Below are 16,499 nucleotides of genomic sequence, written 5' to 3'. Positions count from 1 at the left end.
ACAGTCTATAGTGTTGCATATTTTTATTATAATTAAATGTCTGACTGCAAGGTAAAAAACAAAACAAAAGTTGAATTGAAGAAGGAGAAAGAAAGTCAGTGTTGCCAGGCCGGAGGTGAACGCCGTGTTTTGCTTCCTTTCGACTTATCGCTGAAAACGTCGTAGAGATCATAAGCCACTAAGGTTAAAAAATTAATCGGGACTTAAATTTTTCATATTATTATAAAACTGGGACTTTCATTAGTAAGAGATGTGTGGGTGGGGGTACGGCATGGGAGATCATCCCTCATCTTCCTACTGCTCCATCAAACACCTCCTTCACCACGTGCCTCGTCACCTCCTCGCGTCACCATACCGTTAATGTATTAATCATTTGGAAGCATGAAAAATGCAATGCTGCAATGTATCCCATCCTCTAAGATGGATAACAAATCAGCCGGAATCCAAATATAAAATCCGCTAAAAAGATGTCACGACCGTTCATGCCATAACCTTTTGTTTTCACCGCAAAAAAAATGACACGGCCACACCACACTGCAACAAAAACCTTCAAATGTCTTCAAAAAAATGCTGAGTAACGACTCCACCCCCCCCTAAAAAAAAAACACGCAAAAGGCACCACTAACAAACGTCATGCCATAACCCAATATAGCAAAACTTGGGGACAATTATTTGGCAAGACAGATGCCACTATCACAATAGATTTAAACGTTACTAAAAGTTTTGAAACGGTTAGTAGTTAAAAAACATGATTGTGAAGTGGTACCAAAATAAACGTGAGAAAAAAAACCTACAAATTAGTTTATTAGTCGAACGAGACGTTGTCCCCGTTTTTTTTTAACTCAAAGGTAAAACAATTCAAAATAATGTTTGGGGGGTGCTCACAAAAACACGTCAACAACGAAAAAAAGAAAAAATTCCCATGCCATACAGCGTGGCCGCAGGATTCAGAAACACGGCGTTCCCACTCTCGGCGGCGCTAACGTTTTCTTGGCAAAAATAAAAAATAAAAATCGAAGGACCTTCGTTTTTTTTTGGTCAGTGCAAAATGATAGCGGGCGGCGGCGCGTGAGGTTCTCGCAGCCGCCGCCGCATTCTTCAAGGACGTAGGAAAAAATGGACAGTGAGACACTTGAATGTTGGATTCCAACATGGAACGCAAAGGTTCCAAACTTCCGCCCAATATGGGAGATGGGAACTCAAGGTTCCGGTTGGGCCTCGTCGGCGTGCTTCTGCACGTGTGCGAGCATCGCCTGGACACACAGCAGAGCCACGCTCGTCATTTACAGCGCCGATGGCTAATGATGACAACGATTCATTTCAACTCACTTCAACGAACATTTACCTGCTTGGAGCCGTTGCGAGCGGAGAAAATTTCCTCGCAGTCTTTCCACCGACATCTGAGCGTCTGCTGGTTGGCGGCGTGGTCGGCAAGCGCGTGCTGCTGCAGGTGCGCCGCCACGCCGAAAACCAGCGAGCAGCCGTGCCACTGTGGGCGCGGCGTAGAAAAACGACACCTTTAATCGGGTTCACAGTTAAAATTGCAATTTGAAATAAATAAAAAGAAATTTCAAGATACCCTGCAGCGGTAGTTCTGCGACAGATTGAGTTCAACGGCCTTCACGCTGCCGTCGTAGCAGCCGGTATAGATCTGGAGGAAAAAAAAAAAAACAGGACATACACTCACCAGCTTTCAAAAGTCCCGCAGCCGACAACACTGTATGACGGACGACTCACCTTGTTCTGGTGGACCACCATGCTGGTCACCATGTCCGAATGTCCGGCGTACACTTGCAGCAGTTCTTGGGACTGCAGAGGAGAGGGCAGAGAGAAAAAAAAAATCAATCTGGGGGAACGTTAGAGATTTCTGATAGCGGACGGTGAAAATGGGGCGCACCTGTAGGTCGTAGACGCGAACCATTTTGTCCAAGCAGGCGGTCACCATCACCTTCCCCACGACCGTCACCACGGTAACGGCGTGACTGTGGCCCTTGTAGACGCGCTGCAGCTCGCCACTCTGAACGCAAAATGTTGGCGGTGAGACTACTTTATCGACTTCCTATTTCATTTTGTCGCGGTAAAAGTGGACTCACGTGGATGTTGTGTGCGTAGACACATTGGTCACTCGAGCCGCTGAACACCAAATCATTCACAACCTGAAAGCATAAAAAAAAATTTTCCATTGTCGCTGCCTTTGCAGGAAGATGGCGCTGGCGTACCTTCATGGAGAGGACGTTCTTGGCGTGTCCCTCCAGCATGCGCAGCAGTAGTCCGGTCTTGGCGTCCCGCACGCTGATGGTGCTGTCGTAGGAGCCGACCAGTAGGATGCGCCGCAGGCCCTCCTGCGACGTGGCCAGGCAGCTGACTGCCCGTGGCGTGTGGCATTCAAATGTATCCTGCAGCTGATTGGTCTGCGGCAGCGGTGGAAAAAGTACTCATGATACTTATTCAAAAAAAAAGAATCCAGCCACCGACGTTTCTCACCGTAAGATCAAACGTAACCACAGTGCCGTTTGCCAGGCCGGCATACAGAAACTTCCATCGGTTGTGCAAGCACAGAACTCGATCTGCCAGAGTGAACTGCTGCTCTAATTCCTGCGTCTGTAAGCAAGCAAGCACACAAAACCTTTAAATGTCATATCCGTATCGTCCTAAACATGTCTGTCCATAAATATTTGGATATTAAAAATATGTCTGTTAGTCCTGCCGTAGACAGTGAATATATTGTCAGGCATCGGTCTGGTCACCTATTTTCTTTAACCTGTTATGAGAGATGTTTGAAAACTGCAGAAGTCATTTAAAATGTATAAAACAGTCTAAAAAACGTGATGGATGAGAAATATGATCAATAAATGCAAACTAAAAGTAAAATGTTTTTCATTTTTTTATGCAGGCATCTGTATTGGCACCTAATACCCCCTTTATTGTTATGAAACACGTTTTAAAAAAGTTACGAAAATTTTAACATTCTTCAGTCAGTTTAATCAAATTAAATAAGTCAGTCAAGTAGGCGGCTTTCGGTCACTTTACCTTAAGACTGTAGCAGCGTATGGTCTGATCGGTGGAACCCGAATACAGGCGGCGCTGGAGGCAGGGGGCGGACGACACCAACAGGCAGCTCACTTTCGACGTGTGGCCGGAAAAGACGGCGACGCAGTTGCGAGTCTGCGGAAGACGAAAGGTCATCAGCGTTCTGAAAGATGGGGCCGTGGATTTCATCGGAACCCACCATCAGGTCGAAGGCTTTGACCGTGCGGTCTCCGGAGCACGTGTACAGCAGCCCGCTGTGGACCTGCATGCCGTTCACCGCTTCCAGGTGGCCCTCAAAAGTGCCGGGCGACCCGTCTGCCAAACAAACACACATTCTGTTGCCAAGACGACAAGAGGATGCAAATGATAAAAAATCAATCCAGTGTAAAAAAGAAAAACTTACAAGAAGGATTCCATGCTATCTTTGGAAAAGACATTTCACTGAAAAAAAAATGGAGGACAGCAGTTTTAAATGATGTGAAGAACTTCGGCCACTTTGTACAAAATAGGCACCAAAAAAAAAAGCATTGTCATTTTTGTAATGTCAAAGCTTCACCTCTCAGATGATTTACAAATGTCCATGTCGCTGGTGGAGGTGACCTCATTGCAGGCCAGGCTTGACTGCTCGCTTCTGGATGACTCTGGTTTGGGGGCCGCTGGAAAGCCCGAGGTGGTCCCGAACAGTTGCTCGAAGATTGCGTCCGTCTCCACCTTAACCTCCACTTCCTGTTTGAGAGGCTTGGCGTCTTCCACCATCTTCACGTCGCCCCCTTGTGGTAGCGAGGAGGTGCTGACCTGCGTGCTGCTGCTGCTGGCTCTCCTCTGATGTCGTGGCCACCTGGGCTTGGAGGTCTCGCCGTCCATCTCGGTGTCGCTGCTCTCCAGCATCACGTGGCTGTGAGCCTTTTCCAACACCTTCCTCTTCTTCAGCTTCCTGACTCGCTTGCCGCCGCGCAACTCTGAGGGGGAACCGGGCGAGGCGTTTGGCACTTGGGGCACCTCGAATGGCGGCGAGCGCGGGCGGTCGGTGGTGCTGCCCGTCTCGGAGCGCCTCCTGCTGGCCAACAAGGGCTTGACATCATTTTTGGAATCCGGGACTTGGGTGACCTGAGTGGCTTTTTCGGTGGTCCCCGTCAACCCCGACAGACTGTAGGCGTCCCCTTCGGCTGTAGTCGAGGGCTCAGACTTTACCCCCGCAGTGGTTATAACCTCGGGGCATGATACATTCCCCAAGTGGTCCGACTCGCTGCTGATTCGTATGGGGGACAGGGGCTCCTCCTTAACGGCATTGGAGACGGGCGGTGGCGGCGAGGCGCTTCTAGCAAGAGCTGCCGTGCTCGCAAGAGAGCTGAACGGGGTCACAGGGGGCGGTTCTCTTTCCGCGGGGTTCGTCTTCTCTTGTTTCAGACGGATGGGCGGTACTTCAGCCACTTCCGTGTTCCCTGCTTTAAAAAAAAAATGTTGAGCTACTGTTAAACTGCAGAAAAAAGCTCAACAACAGGTTTGGCGGTTTAGTGCTGCTCGGAAATCCAGGCATACCTTGCATTCCTTTTAATAGTCCAATACGTTTTTCTCGGAGTGTGCTGATCTCTGTGGAAATCTGAAAAAGGAAGAAAATATTTAAATACGGGAGAAAAAAAACTAAACGACGTATGCCTGACACTGAAATATATTCATAGCGCAACACGTGTACCTGCTGTTTGACCAGCACGGCTCGCTGCACCTCCATGTAGGCGGCCTCCAGCGCCACCCGCGCTTGGACCAGATTGGTCTCGGCCGTCTGCAGGGAGCGACTCAGCTCCTCCTCTCGCAGCGACACGGCCAGGAGCTGGTCGATCTGTAGGCGGTCGGCTTCGCCGCCAAACCGAAATTGTGCATTTTACTCATCAATTATTCTGGATACATTTCCATGAAAGACACAAACCTGTTTTGGATTTGGTCTTTCTTCTTTTGGTATCTTGTTCCGCGCCTGAAGCCTCTTGGCTCTGAACATCCCAAAGAGAAGAGAAAAAAAAAAATATCTCATTTTAAGCAGACAATGCTAAAAACAAACATGCTGAACTCACCCCAGGTGTTCTTCGCTTCTTCGCTGTTCCCTGTATATCAATCAGCTTGACCCAGGAGTTGTTCTCCTCAAGCTTGTAGTCGGTTCTCTGGAGAGCCTTGACCTTCTCTGACATTAGCTTATCTGTTCGCTTTTGAGCTTCCTCCGCAGCGAGGTTCAGAATCTGCTCGGCGTCGGGCCGGCCGCCGGACCTCCGCGGCGGCGTCTCCTTGGATTGTCGGCGCGAGTGCTCAGACGTGGGAGCCAGGCTGCTCTCGGAGAGGGAGCGCTTGCGGGATGTGGCAGGGGGAGAGGTTTCCATCAATGACTCCCAAGGGAACTTCTCCAACATTGCCAGGTCTTCCTCCTCCTGACTCTGGTCTTCATTTGGAACCATTTCAATGCCGAACCTGGAGGGAGACACAGAGTAGTTGTGAGACTCCATGAGAGCGTGGAAAAGTTGTGGCGCTAGGCAAGGAGTGGATCAAGTTCTTTTAAGTTTACCTGGGCATCCCCTTCCCCTTGTCCTGCTTCTTGCGCACCTCCTGGTACACCTGCTCCCAGTTGACTTTTTTAGAGCCAGAGGAGCTGATGAGGTGGCGCACGGTCGGTTTGAGCCCGGAGTCCTTTTCGCTGTCGGTCCGCCGCGATTCGCTCAGGTTGCGGACACGCCTGGCGTTGTGGAGGTTGGGCTCGTGGCAGCCCGTCTTGGTCTTGGTGCTGATGTGCTTGGTCAGGTCGCGCTTCAGGACAGGAGGCAGTTCGAGTTTGGACAAGCCGGACGCCTTGGTGCATGTTTTGTCCCAACTGGAGGTCTCTCCCTTGGAACTGTGATCTTCTGCCGCTTGCATCGGGGCTTGGAGAGGCGGCGAGGTGAGAGATTCCTTCGCCTTCTCCGGCTCGTCACGTTTGGAGGCTGGGGGCGGCGGCTTCTTGGCGCTGGAGGTGCTGACCTGCAGGGACTGAAGACTCTCAGAAGAGGATGCTGAGAACGTTTCTTTGGCCGCACAAGACGAAGAACTCCGGGCCGGGTGGCTTGATTTGGGTTTAGCTGCGTTATGGTAGCTGTTGGTATCCTTGTTCTCTACAATCGGACCCTGCACCGGATCCTTGGGCAGCTCCCCTTTGCTGGTGCGCCGAGGGGTTTCTGTCCGAGGGCTGTCCAAAGAGCTCCTCCTTTCCGAGAAGGCCGAGGCCTTCCTGAAGGTGTCTGGTAGCTTTGGTGCTTGTTGCGATGGCAAGGATCCAACCGACGGGGTTCTGATTCCTTGGGGTTTTGGCTGGACTTCGGCTTGACTGTTGGAAGGACCCTCTTGGCTCTGTTCAAAGTGTCGCTCCGCTGGTTTGGACGCGGCGTCCTTGCTGGGTAGCAAGTCCATCGTCTTGCCGACTGTATAAGGAGACCAGTGGCAGGTCTTGTCCAGCTTTGGGTTGCTGCCAAAATTCTGTTTGCCAGGGGGCGGCTCCCGGTCGGCTGTTGGCATCCCGTTACTCTGGGGCCCTGCGCTCTCATTAGCCCTGTTTTGAGGGTTGCTAACAGGACGGGCAAAGAACTGCGGCGGGGGCGGGTACCTTGGAGTGCAGTTGTAGCTCATTTGCCGGTTATTCGGCGGGAACTGGGAGATGTTATTCCTGCCGTACATGCCGTAGCTGCTACCTTGGTTACTGAGCCAGGGCTGACGACCGGGGTTACAAAATGCACCGCCGTGGGGGGCCAAGGCGCCGTCCTGCGAATAGCAACGACCGCCTTGCAGGTCGCCCGACCCCCACCTCTGGAAGTTGGGGGGTGGCTGAGCGTGCCAGGTGGCGCTCTTTCCTTGCATGGTGTTCTGGCATGGCGAAGTCGCTCGGAAGCCTCTCTGCTGCTGCCCGCTTCTCCAATTGTATTGGGGGCAGTTCCAAGCGAAGCCGTAGGGCAGAGGCTGAGCACCTTTGGCCGACTGGTAGCGTTCCTTGGCTTCTTTTATTCTCTGCTGGATCTCCCTTTGCTTTGCTTCCGCCGCTTCCTGGGCCAGCTTAGCAGCAGCCGCCGCCTCTTGTTCTTTGCTGCCGATACAGACCGGATTAAAGTCAACCAGCGAACTTATCAGCTTCCATCCTCACCTTTTGTTTTTTACAACTGGGTGTCCCATCTGAGTAAATCTGAAAGGAACAAGTGACTAAATTCCACTTCTCCAATTACACCGGCATTAATACGCCAATTTGGCGAAGGGCCAGTACAAAGGGGGGTGGTCTTAAAAAAAAAAAAAACACCCCGGCAGTAAATCCCCCTACTGTTTTAGGCTACAGACGTGAAATTGGAGTCTGGCTCGGAGTGGACTGAGGCAGCAGCTGAAAGAAGCCTGTGAGTGCTCATGATAAGAATGTGACTATAGATAGCACGCAAACATGCGGTTGACGAGCTTTACAATCACACATACAGTACCAATCAGCATTTTACTCAAAGTAGAGATTGGGAAATAATTTACACGTGGTAAGCTGCACATTAATCCTTCATGTTCAAATTTGGCGTTTGTGCAAAAATATTTATCTTAAGTCTCAATGTATAATAAATGCATTTCTCGCTTCACTTACCGTATTTGCTCTTTCCTCTTGAGAACGAGCTCCACCAGCGTTTGGTCGAAGTAGTCCTCGTCGCGGTTTCCGCCGCCGGGCAAGGTTTTCTCCTTCTCCAGGTTTTGCTTGTGGGCAGGGCTGGAGATGTGGCCGGCGTAGTCGGTCAGGCTTACCACCGAAACCTTGCACACCCGGCACTCGTGGCCGCAATCCCTATCGGGAAGGAGAGGCGACAAAGGGCGCTCAATGCTTCCCTCGGGCATGGTGGCGATGAGCTTCTTGACGTCTTGGGAGAGGAGTGTACTCAACAATCCCTTCTTTTATCACCAAATTCTCTATTTGTTGTAGATCAGGAGGTAACTAACTTAAAAATTTTCCCCGTGTCAAAGTCAAAACAAAAAGTGTCTTCCTGATCCAAAAAAAAAAAAAGTGTGCGGTTCCCCAGCAGCTCATTAATGACAAGGAAGCAGGAGCAAGCGGGAAGCGAGCTGGGCTCGGGCGGCGTGCTAATGGAGCTTGCCGGCCACGCAGCTCAGGGACGCTCGGCCTAGCGTGCGGTCATGATGGCGCCCGTTGCACTCTGAGACCTCGCTCAGGCGTCTGTTTTGGAAATATACCAACCCCCCCTTCCGACCCTCCTCCCACCACCACAGACATGTGTCCTCTTCATCTCGCTGACCAATCACAAGCGGCGTAACCGAAGCCGGCAGCAGTCGCTCACCACCCACCTTTGACTCTTAACCTCTACTAAATGTGTCCAACCTTGGCCTGTCTTTTTTTGGGGCTGTTCGCGGCACACATTTCCCCTCGTTGACAAAAGTCACGACCCACTTTTATAAAAAGAACAAGAAAAAGAAAATAATTTATTGGTCAGGAATTTTAAAATGTACACTACTCACAAAAAGTTAAATTAGGAATATTCCGCTTTCTACCCTTTTGAAAAAATAATCAACAGACTAATCGAATAATAAAATATTCATTTAGTGCAGCCTTAATTGATGATGACCCACTTTTGTGTCATCAGCTAATCCATACTCCCTTTCATGCACTTTGGACTTATCCCTTTTTATCAGCCAGGAAAGTTAAAAATATTCAACATTGACCCCTGGAAGACTTTCAAAAAGTCACGAGCCAGCCAGATGCCTTCTATTGGGCATCCGGCAAGCTTGTGTCTAAATTTACTCCGTAACAGTTGGAACAGCTGCACAAAGCTGAAGCCATTCTGAGCTACGCCTGACCGGCACGTGCCAATTGGCAAGTGTTCTTCACAGTGACCCACATCAAATAAAACAAATACGCCGAATGAGTTTGTTTGCTGTTCAGCAGTTTTGCGCCACCCTTAAAGTTTTAAAAATAACGCACTTGGGGGACCTTTCCAATTGACGTACCTCCCTTTGAGTTTCTCCAACTCGCGGTGGTGCAGCATGCTCCTCATGTGCTCTTCCATTTCCTATAATTAGACAAAATCAAATAGTTATGGAAAGTCCATATTTACAATTCAATTGTAAAAACAAACCTGCTTGGAGGCGTGGACCGTCTCGCAGAGGATGCACTTCCTGTCTCTTGACATCTTGACCATTAGCAAATTTGCCCGTAACTGACAACACAGGAAGAGGGAATACATTTTATAGTTATTATTTTATATATATAAAAGTATGTCGATACTTTGCTTCTCAAAATGCTTTGAGGTGAATCAACATTGGGAAATGGGAGAATTAATATTGTGTTGAGAAGGATGTCACGGCATCCATGTTTAAAGGGGGCATGAGGGAACCAGAATGGAGAAAGTGTTGTCCCCCAGCCTCATTTTAGGAAAGAAAAAAAGAAAATATTGGCAAATCTTAAATCACGTTAAGATGAGGAACAGCCATAGAAAGTACGAAAAAAAAATCGCATCTTGGGTGTGTTGTTGTTGTTAAAAGCTTCGTTTTGGGACGAATTTGTTCAAATTTTGTTCTTATAATTACTATTATTATTTCAAACGTGGATATTTATGCTGCCACGGAGCACATTGTTCGTCACTTACTCCTCATTATGGCTATTTGTTAGCACATATTATGCTAACGACAGTGTTTTTGTTCCCAAACACTGGCTGCGTCCTTCTGAAATACACGAAAAGCACATTAACTAATCCAGCAAGTGATCAGAATGTCTCCGGACCTCATATAATAAACCTTGCGACATGCAATATTTTAATATTTGTGACAATGTTGAGCAAAACTAGGCTTGTAGCAGCAAGCTATCATGTTAGCAACCGTAACTAAGGTAACGCCAGGTTTTCTTGAACGCAACAGTGGTCAAATTGCGACGCAACCCAGCTACATCGAAACGTTCTTGTACGTTCAAAAAGTTACAAGTGGTTTATTTGCTACCTTTATTACATTCACGAGTGTCCAGGGTTCCACATTTGGTCCTCCATCGCGGTCGCAGTTAACAACATCCTCCTCCCGCGAAGAACGGACGAACCAGCGTGCTGTACGGGAACGGAAGCTACGTTCAGGTACACCGCTGCAATCGGAAAGTACGGTTTCAAAATGTTGTTTCATAAATCGTGTACTAAAAATGGAGAATCTGGGTAAAGAAATATTGAATTTTGAAAATGTCGCTCTTAATTTCAATTGAATTTATTTCTGAAAATTTTGTGATTATAAGAAAGCAGTATTTGGGGTTATGATTGCCCGAATGAGCTGAATATTTTGCTTTTGGAGTCACTTTCAGAAATGCAGATGTGTAAGAAGGATTAAAAAGCAGTGGAATAATACAAAATAACGGCGAAGTCTGAGGTTTAGGCATACAAAAATATTTTATCCACGCATAATTTTGAAAACATAAGCATTTCATAAAATCACAGATTCAAGTCATTTTGACACAATTAGATACAACAGCAGGACTACATAAGAATAAAAAAATAATGTTAAGAATTCCCTGTTATCCATTTAAAGATGATGATTGAGGATAAGCATATTTGGGACATAATATTTTCTTTAAATAAGTCTGTATATCATCAGAAACACAACACGTTCAACAGGTTTGACATGAACATCAGCATTAAAAAATACATTAAATTGTTTTAAGTGTCATCTAAGTGTTCGTTTATGTGCACGAGACGTATACGCAGGAATGTTTGTGTAGCACAGAGGTCAAATCTGAAATATTTGACTGAGAATAATGAAATTCATCGCTCTTGGAAATGTTACAATGACCAAAAGAAACACCGCTTTAGAGTCCAACAGACCATTTGAGATATTTGCAGACTTGGCTTCACTTTTTGAAAAAAAATTTTTGATCACCATCCCCAGTGGTCAGTTTATGATGCCTTGTTGGCGGGCTTTGTTCCTCAGGTGACGCTTGCGCATTCTGATGATCCACTGGACGGTCAGCTTGGCAAAATTGGCCGCCTTGAAGAGAGCCATGAAGACGCCGCAAAGAATGGCCGCAGACGACCACGGGTTTGCTGTCACGATCTGTTTGAATTCCAAGCGAAAGAAAAGCTTCTGTTTACACTGAGTGAGACAATTCGGTTTGGCACAGGAAAAAGAAAATGAAAAAAGAAGCAACTTAAGACGCTTCTCTCTCTCCATACAAAATATTGCTTTGGCGCCACCTGGAGGCAACTGTGATGAATTGACAGGAGGTGTTAATTTAGTCAAATAGAGAAGCTTTGCTGAACGTACCAGTTGGATTTCTTGTATAAAGGGATCGCGCCACTCAAAGACAGCGAAGAAAAGCTGGTTGCTCCTTTCCGTTTCTGGCCTCTTGTCATTGAATTTGACCACAGTGGACTGAAAGACAAATCCGTGATCATCAAAACCACAAATTAGCTGGTCATTCTTACCTTTTGGACCCACAGATATGGATTTTATTGAATTGAATTTATTCAGGGCGCCGTCTAGTGGACACAAGGCGCAAGGACATCTTTTCGTGACTTCAACACAATGTATGTATATCCGCATTTAATTGGCTGAGTAATCTGTTGGGCCCTACTTACCTCTTGGCGAAACTCCACCGACTGGTCACTTTTCCCTGATGTGGTCACCAAGGACATTTTGACCCACGTGCGGAAGCCCCCGGAGAAGGTCCATGTGGAGTAGTTCCTCTCACAGTCCCTCATGAATCCAGATTTATTTAAACTGTAGAGTCACATTTGTAAGAGTCGATAACGGGGTAACGTCGCTCTACAAAATGTGGCATTACCTGTTGTCCAAATCGCTAAACTTGGCAAATAGCATGTATGTGATTGCGCTGAAGTCCTCCTCCGTTTCGTTCTGACTGAATTGCATAAAGATCAACTCTCTGCTGTGGACATCCGACGGTCCTCGCACCACTAGCGCCTTCTTCTGCGACACAGGCGCTAATAACGGTTAGCTTGTTTACGACAGAACAACGCCATATTTACCACGCACCTTTGTTTGGTTAGTGAAGAGCCCGTTGTAGGTCACTTCCTCGATGACGCAGTCGCTATCTTGAGGCTTCCCGGGGTTCACCAAGGGCGGGATGTGGTCGTGGTAGTGGTGCCGGCAGCTCAGCAGACGGGCGTTGCCGGGATACAGGGCGATACCTATGATCACAATTTATCACAACAAATCCAGTGATATTCAAACTCAAAATCTCTAATACGCACCGGGCGGAGAGAACATGTCAACCTCCTTATAGGTGACAGACATGACTGGATGGTTGAGTTTCTCCAAGAAGTCAGAGATGGTTTGGTAGGCCAGGAAGGCGGCCACTGTCGTCAGCAGCAGGTAGATGAAGATCAGCACCACCGTGAACACGTTCTTCAGGCAGGCCTTGCTGACCCGCATGGACGGCGTGCTGCCTCGAGCGTCATCCTCTGAAATAGGAAGAAGGAAACACAATAATCCAGAGAAAAATAAAAAGGAACCGTTTGTAGGATTGTACCTGAGGAAGGGCGCTCATCACGCTCCTCGCCATCGGCCTCAACGACATCTCGGAAAAAATCCGGAGACTGCATTTCTTCGTTGTGGTCATCGTCATCGTTGAACTGTGGCGAGGACAAACACATTTATTGCATGACAATTACGCAACATATATTTGAAATAATAGGAGAGTAAGATTATCCTGAGTTCCATAGACTGTTTATAAAATGCATAATCATTTGGAATTTGTCTGTGTCTCTATATGTATGAATAAATTATGTACACAACAATTGAATAAATAAAGACTTTCAGACAGTTTCTAAAGTCCAGTCAGCTCGCTCACTCAGGAAGCTTCTTTTCCTGCACTGTGCGTGCGGATCACATGACGTCAGGGTGTAGGACAGACACACACGGTAAATAACTAAAAGTTGTAAGACGCGTAAGAAAACTTACAATTAAGCATCTTGTATGCATTTATTTTGACTTTGTTGACAAAAACAAGAAGTCATAAATAAAGCAACCTACCTCTCGATAAGTACTGTCCTTTCCGAGCATTTCGTAAACTATCCTCCTCTTCCCAAACAGCAGTTCTGCCGAACGTCCCTTCCCGCCACCTTCAACTTTTAGTCAACATTTTAAAGCAGTACTCGTTGGACGCAAACAAGATAAAGTTTTCAGCTGACAATAAAGGATCATCTCACCACACCAAGACGCAAACCGATCATTTAAAAAAAGCAAACGTCTGGAGTTTCCGTCATTCCTCGTACCACCTCGCTGCCTGACGTTGTGTTCGGGGACCCTTGGGAAAAATATTCTAAACTACTTTTGTCTACGAGAATGAAGTCATGGCGGGGCGAGGCTGTTAAATTTTGGTTCTAATATACGAAATGGTGGCAACAATATACTACTTTGTAGACACAAAATTCTAATTTGTGATTTTAATATCCTCCAGATGAAAACCTGGAGGTCTAGGTTTACAAATGGAGCGCCTCTTTCCTAGACAACGCAACGGTGATATCCTTTCCCAGGACGCTTCGAGAGAAGGTGCGCTCGATTTGCTTGCCAACTTGCTATTATATCTCATTTGTGGCCACCAAGTATTTTATAGACGTGTAATCACAATTTAATTGATATAATTGCTCAGTTATGATTTAACAATATAATATTGTTCTAATATTAATATTGGTGCCAATTGTTTCAAATCAGTAAAGGAGATTTTATGGGCCAATGAAAATGATGGGAATGAAAACTCCACTAAACAAAAATGATCTGATAAATTATTTTAGAGAAGGTAATTCTCTTCTGCCTTTTTATTTTAGAAACAACAATAAAAGAAACAAATATGGAAGTTAATACACAGCGCTTGGAATAAAAACAAACTGATTGACAAAGCTGCAAACGAAAATGCTAACAAATGCCACCCAGGAGAAGCTAAAATAAGATAGCGACAGTTAATATATTTACAAGAAAAAAAAAAAAAAAAAAGAAGCAATCCAGCAGGCTAATCCATCACCAGGCCTCGTCGTGCACACAGCAAGTTTGACTTTTTTGCTTTGCGATCTTCTTCTTGTTTGGTTTGCCTCTCCTCCCTGGAAACACCAAAAAACATAATTGGCACATTAGAGTATTCAGTCCGCTGTTATTCTGCAAACACCTTGTGTGTGGAGAACCACAAGCAATATAAAATACAAGAACATATTTGGAACTGAAAAGGAAAAGAACAAAACATCAGGGTTAATAATAACACACCTGGTCTGCACTCTGTGCTGTTTGTAGTTTTTTACCCGAGAATCAGCAACCAAAGACTTGTCAGCGACTTTGTTTTCTTCGCAGTCGCCCAATGGCTTCAGCTTGCCTACGAGGTGAAACGGATTGGTTAACATGATGTCGTGGCGACTACAAGGCAGACATTTTGTTACCTGTGTGAGGCTTGTAAGGAAGCGGGCGGGACAGGCTGGCCTTCAGGTCAAAAACGGGCTTCTTCTGCGTTCCCGGGGTGACGCTCGTGTTGCCGGTGAACACAAATGATGCTTTTGTGGGTGGGGACAAAAAGTTTTCAAGTTTATTTATGTTCCAATTCAAGGACATAATGCAGTTGGATCACCAACCTGCAGTGGAGGTTTTCCTTCCTCCGGGCGTCTGCTTGCTGGGTGTGCTAGTGGCCAAGGCGAGCGACTTGCGTGCTGGCGTCTTCACCAGTGATCGCTTGTACTCGTTATCCGGCATCAACTCGGAAAACCTGCGCAGAAAATAAATGATATAAGCGCAAGAAAGGCATGTGCAATCAGATAGCGTCAAAACTAAGCCTGGATTCACCTGACGTTGATCCTTCTTGTGGAAAGCACAGAGGGCTTGAAGACAGCATCTTTATTTTTTTCAGCCACCTTGCTTTGAGGATCTGGTTTGTTCGAAGTCAGCGGTTTCTTGTTCCTGTAGGGCGCGGGGCTGAACAAGGACACGCGAGAAGGCTTCGCCACCTGTGTCACGCCACAACACGGGATGTCACGTTGGCCTCACTTGATCGACGTATTGTTAGTTTGCTTCAAATGAGATGCATGTGTGTGTTTACCTTAGGCTCTTGAATAGGCTCCATCTTGTTGTTGTTGTTCCGTCTTTGCATATAGGCGTCGATGGACTCCATCTTGTTGAATTGGGCCTCATGCAGTTTTTGGAAGTCTGCACGAGAAAAGGATGATGTTGGGAATGTTCACTTATGATCCTTAAGTGTTTTGTGGAAAAGAAACACTTACTGGGCGTGACTGGTTTCAGGGCTGCCCTGTTCACCTGCCGCCGCCCTTTGTAGCGAGGGATCTTACCGGCTTTGATTACAATGGGAACATCATTACCTGAAAAAAAATAATAAAATCCACCCCTCATTAGATGCCGCCACACATCTGTAGTTGTAAATAAAGATCCACCATTATGCAGATTTTTTTTTAAATTCCATCATGATGTTACTGATGAATTTTTGCATCACTGACCTTCTTCCTCCTTGGCATCGCTCTGTACTTGACTACTCATGTCTGAAGACTCGACCACAGGTTTATTCGCTTCCTTCTCAGTCTTGGATAGAGTGGACAATCGACGTCTCTTGTTTTCAGGGTGGACTTGTGGATCCACTTCACTTGGAGGGATGTTCACGGACGTGTCTTCGGGGCCAGACGTGAATACATCATCCCCCAACCTTTTCTTCTGCGCTTTTCCTCGACGTGTGTTGACAAACACTGAGGAACTCAAAACCGCATCCGTGGATTCGTCTGTCTTCACCTCAGCAGTGACATTGGCCACCGTAGCTTCTATCTGATTAACATGGATGCGTATATAGTTAATAAAAGCCCCGAAATCCTTTTTTTTTTTTTTTAATTGCTAGGGCAAAAGCTCACCTTGTTTTCTGTGTCCTTTTCTCGCTCATAATGCTTCTTAATGGCTTTAAACAACTTGTCCGCCTATTTACACAAGCATATAATAGGCGGTAACTTCTGAACAAAAATATGGAGTTCGTCGTCGTTTGGCTAAATATTAGCGTACGAGAAATCTTACCTTCATATTGGCCTTGAGACCTAGCTGCTTCGCAAGGTCGCGTAGCTCAGCATATTTCATTGACTCCAAATCCATAGTTTAGTATGTTAATAAGTCCTGAAAACGAGAGGAACAGCAGAAACTCTCAACGTTTTCTCAGCAGGGTGAAACGTGTTTGATTCAAACAGGGGACACATAGCTTATAATTGGCTGTTGATGCGAGAGGAAACGCTCTCGCCCAATCGCAAACGCGGACATTCGGAACCTCTCAGCCAATCACAGAGGACATTTTTATGCGCGCGCACGGACACACGCAGTTTGTTTTTGTATTTTTTTTGTCTTTCTTAATTGAACTTCAATATTGTTTTTGTATTAATGCAGTACATATTTTAAATGGTCATCTCAAAGTTAGTACGCCATTTTACCCCATCAGGACCAGAGACTTCAGATTTGTTCATTGCTCTGTGCCTGAC

General features: G+C 46.5%; 3 protein-coding genes across 11 annotated transcripts; all 3 read right to left on the bottom strand.

Moving 5' to 3' along the window:
* Positions 1–8: 8 nt before the first annotated feature.
* On the bottom strand, positions 9–10,104 carry znf106a (zinc finger protein 106a). 5 transcript variants are annotated; one of them, XM_037241073.1, is made up of 21 exons: positions 10,003–10,104; positions 9,147–9,221; positions 9,019–9,080; positions 7,649–7,843; positions 5,579–7,120; positions 5,097–5,484; positions 4,955–5,015; positions 4,724–4,881; positions 4,570–4,630; positions 3,587–4,475; positions 3,434–3,471; positions 3,230–3,345; positions 3,031–3,165; positions 2,485–2,601; positions 2,220–2,411; positions 2,094–2,156; positions 1,898–2,017; positions 1,738–1,809; positions 1,580–1,651; positions 1,346–1,489; positions 9–150 (listed from the first exon to the last, which is right to left on the bottom strand). In XM_037241073.1, the coding sequence occupies exons 2-21, from the start codon at positions 9,207–9,209 to the stop codon at positions 145–147; spliced, it is 4,494 nt and encodes a 1,497-aa protein (XP_037096968.1). In that variant the 5' UTR covers positions 9,210–9,221; positions 10,003–10,104; the 3' UTR covers positions 9–144. The 5 variants fall into 5 exon arrangements, with proteins under 5 accessions (XP_037096968.1, XP_037096965.1, XP_037096967.1 ...); XM_037241070.1 differs by lacking the exon at positions 9–150 and adding an exon at positions 1,028–1,253; XM_037241072.1 differs by lacking the exon at positions 9–150 and adding an exon at positions 1,028–1,253 and having other exon boundaries at positions 3,587–4,472.
* A 307-nt stretch (positions 10,105–10,411) lies between these two features.
* On the bottom strand, positions 10,412–13,296 carry pacc1 (proton activated chloride channel 1). Of its 5 annotated transcripts, XR_005096235.1 has the most exons (9): positions 13,033–13,296; positions 12,530–12,632; positions 12,252–12,461; positions 12,034–12,188; positions 11,825–11,967; positions 11,619–11,760; positions 11,305–11,412; positions 10,857–11,094; positions 10,412–10,824 (listed from the first exon to the last, which is right to left on the bottom strand). XR_005096235.1 is itself a non-coding variant. In XM_037241352.1 (8 exons), exons 1-8 carry the CDS (start codon positions 13,060–13,062, stop codon positions 10,933–10,935), a joined length of 1,053 nt encoding a protein of 350 aa, XP_037097247.1. In that variant the 5' UTR covers positions 13,063–13,296; the 3' UTR covers positions 10,412–10,932. The 5 variants fall into 5 exon arrangements, 4 of the variants coding, with proteins under 4 accessions (XP_037097247.1, XP_037097251.1, XP_037097250.1 ...); XM_037241352.1 differs by having other exon boundaries at positions 10,412–11,094; XM_037241356.1 differs by having other exon boundaries at positions 10,412–11,094; positions 11,864–11,967.
* Positions 13,297–13,784: 488 nt separating this feature from the next.
* Positions 13,785–16,221, bottom strand: nusap1 (nucleolar and spindle associated protein 1). Its single transcript, XM_037241316.1, has 10 exons — positions 16,048–16,221; positions 15,891–15,953; positions 15,489–15,807; positions 15,258–15,353; positions 15,077–15,183; positions 14,824–14,984; positions 14,616–14,746; positions 14,427–14,537; positions 14,257–14,362; positions 13,785–14,096 (listed from the first exon to the last, which is right to left on the bottom strand). The coding sequence occupies exons 1-10, from the start codon at positions 16,120–16,122 to the stop codon at positions 14,009–14,011; spliced, it is 1,257 nt and encodes a 418-aa protein (XP_037097211.1). The 5' UTR covers positions 16,123–16,221; the 3' UTR covers positions 13,785–14,008.
* Positions 16,222–16,499: the final 278 nt, after the last annotated feature.

This window comes from Syngnathus acus, chromosome 22 (assembly GCF_901709675.1).
Source record: "Syngnathus acus chromosome 22, fSynAcu1.2, whole genome shotgun sequence".
In the NCBI taxonomy this organism is placed as follows: Eukaryota; Metazoa; Chordata; class Actinopteri; order Syngnathiformes; family Syngnathidae; genus Syngnathus; species Syngnathus acus.
This window is presented reverse-complemented; position numbering and strand designations above follow the sequence as displayed.

What these genes read in the sequence shown, in the direction of transcription:
- znf106a (XM_037241070.1), bottom strand. Translation starts at nt 9,209, where the DNA reads ATGGTCAAGATGTCAAGAGACAGGAAGTGCATCCTCTGCGAGACGGTC. An exon ending in TGGTTACGTTTGATCTTACG is followed by an intron (nt 2,412 to 2,484) that starts GTGAGAAACGTC and finishes CCGCTGCCGCAG; the next exon opens with ACCAATCAGCTGCAGGATAC. An exon ending in AGAACGTCCTCTCCATGAAG is followed by an intron (nt 2,157 to 2,219) that starts GTACGCCAGCGC and finishes TTATGCTTTCAG; the next exon opens with GTTGTGAATGATTTGGTGTT.
- pacc1 (XM_037241352.1), bottom strand. Translation starts at nt 13,062, where the DNA reads ATGCTCGGAAAGGACAGTACTTATCGAGAG. An exon ending in TGATGAGCGCCCTTCCTCAG is followed by an intron (nt 12,462 to 12,529) that starts GTACAATCCTAC and finishes TTCCTATTTCAG; the next exon opens with AGGATGACGCTCGAGGCAGC. An exon ending in CGGTGGAGTTTCGCCAAGAG is followed by an intron (nt 11,413 to 11,618) that starts GTAAGTAGGGCC and finishes TTTGTCTTTCAG; the next exon opens with TCCACTGTGGTCAAATTCAA.
- nusap1 (XM_037241316.1), bottom strand. Translation starts at nt 16,122, where the DNA reads ATGGATTTGGAGTCAATGAAATATGCTGAGCTACGCGACCTTGCGAAG. An exon ending in AGCCTATTCAAGAGCCTAAG is followed by an intron (nt 14,985 to 15,076) that starts GTAAACACACAC and finishes GGCGTGACACAG; the next exon opens with GTGGCGAAGCCTTCTCGCGT. An exon ending in AAGGAAAACCTCCACTGCAG is followed by an intron (nt 14,538 to 14,615) that starts GTTGGTGATCCA and finishes CACCCACAAAAG; the next exon opens with CATCATTTGTGTTCACCGGC.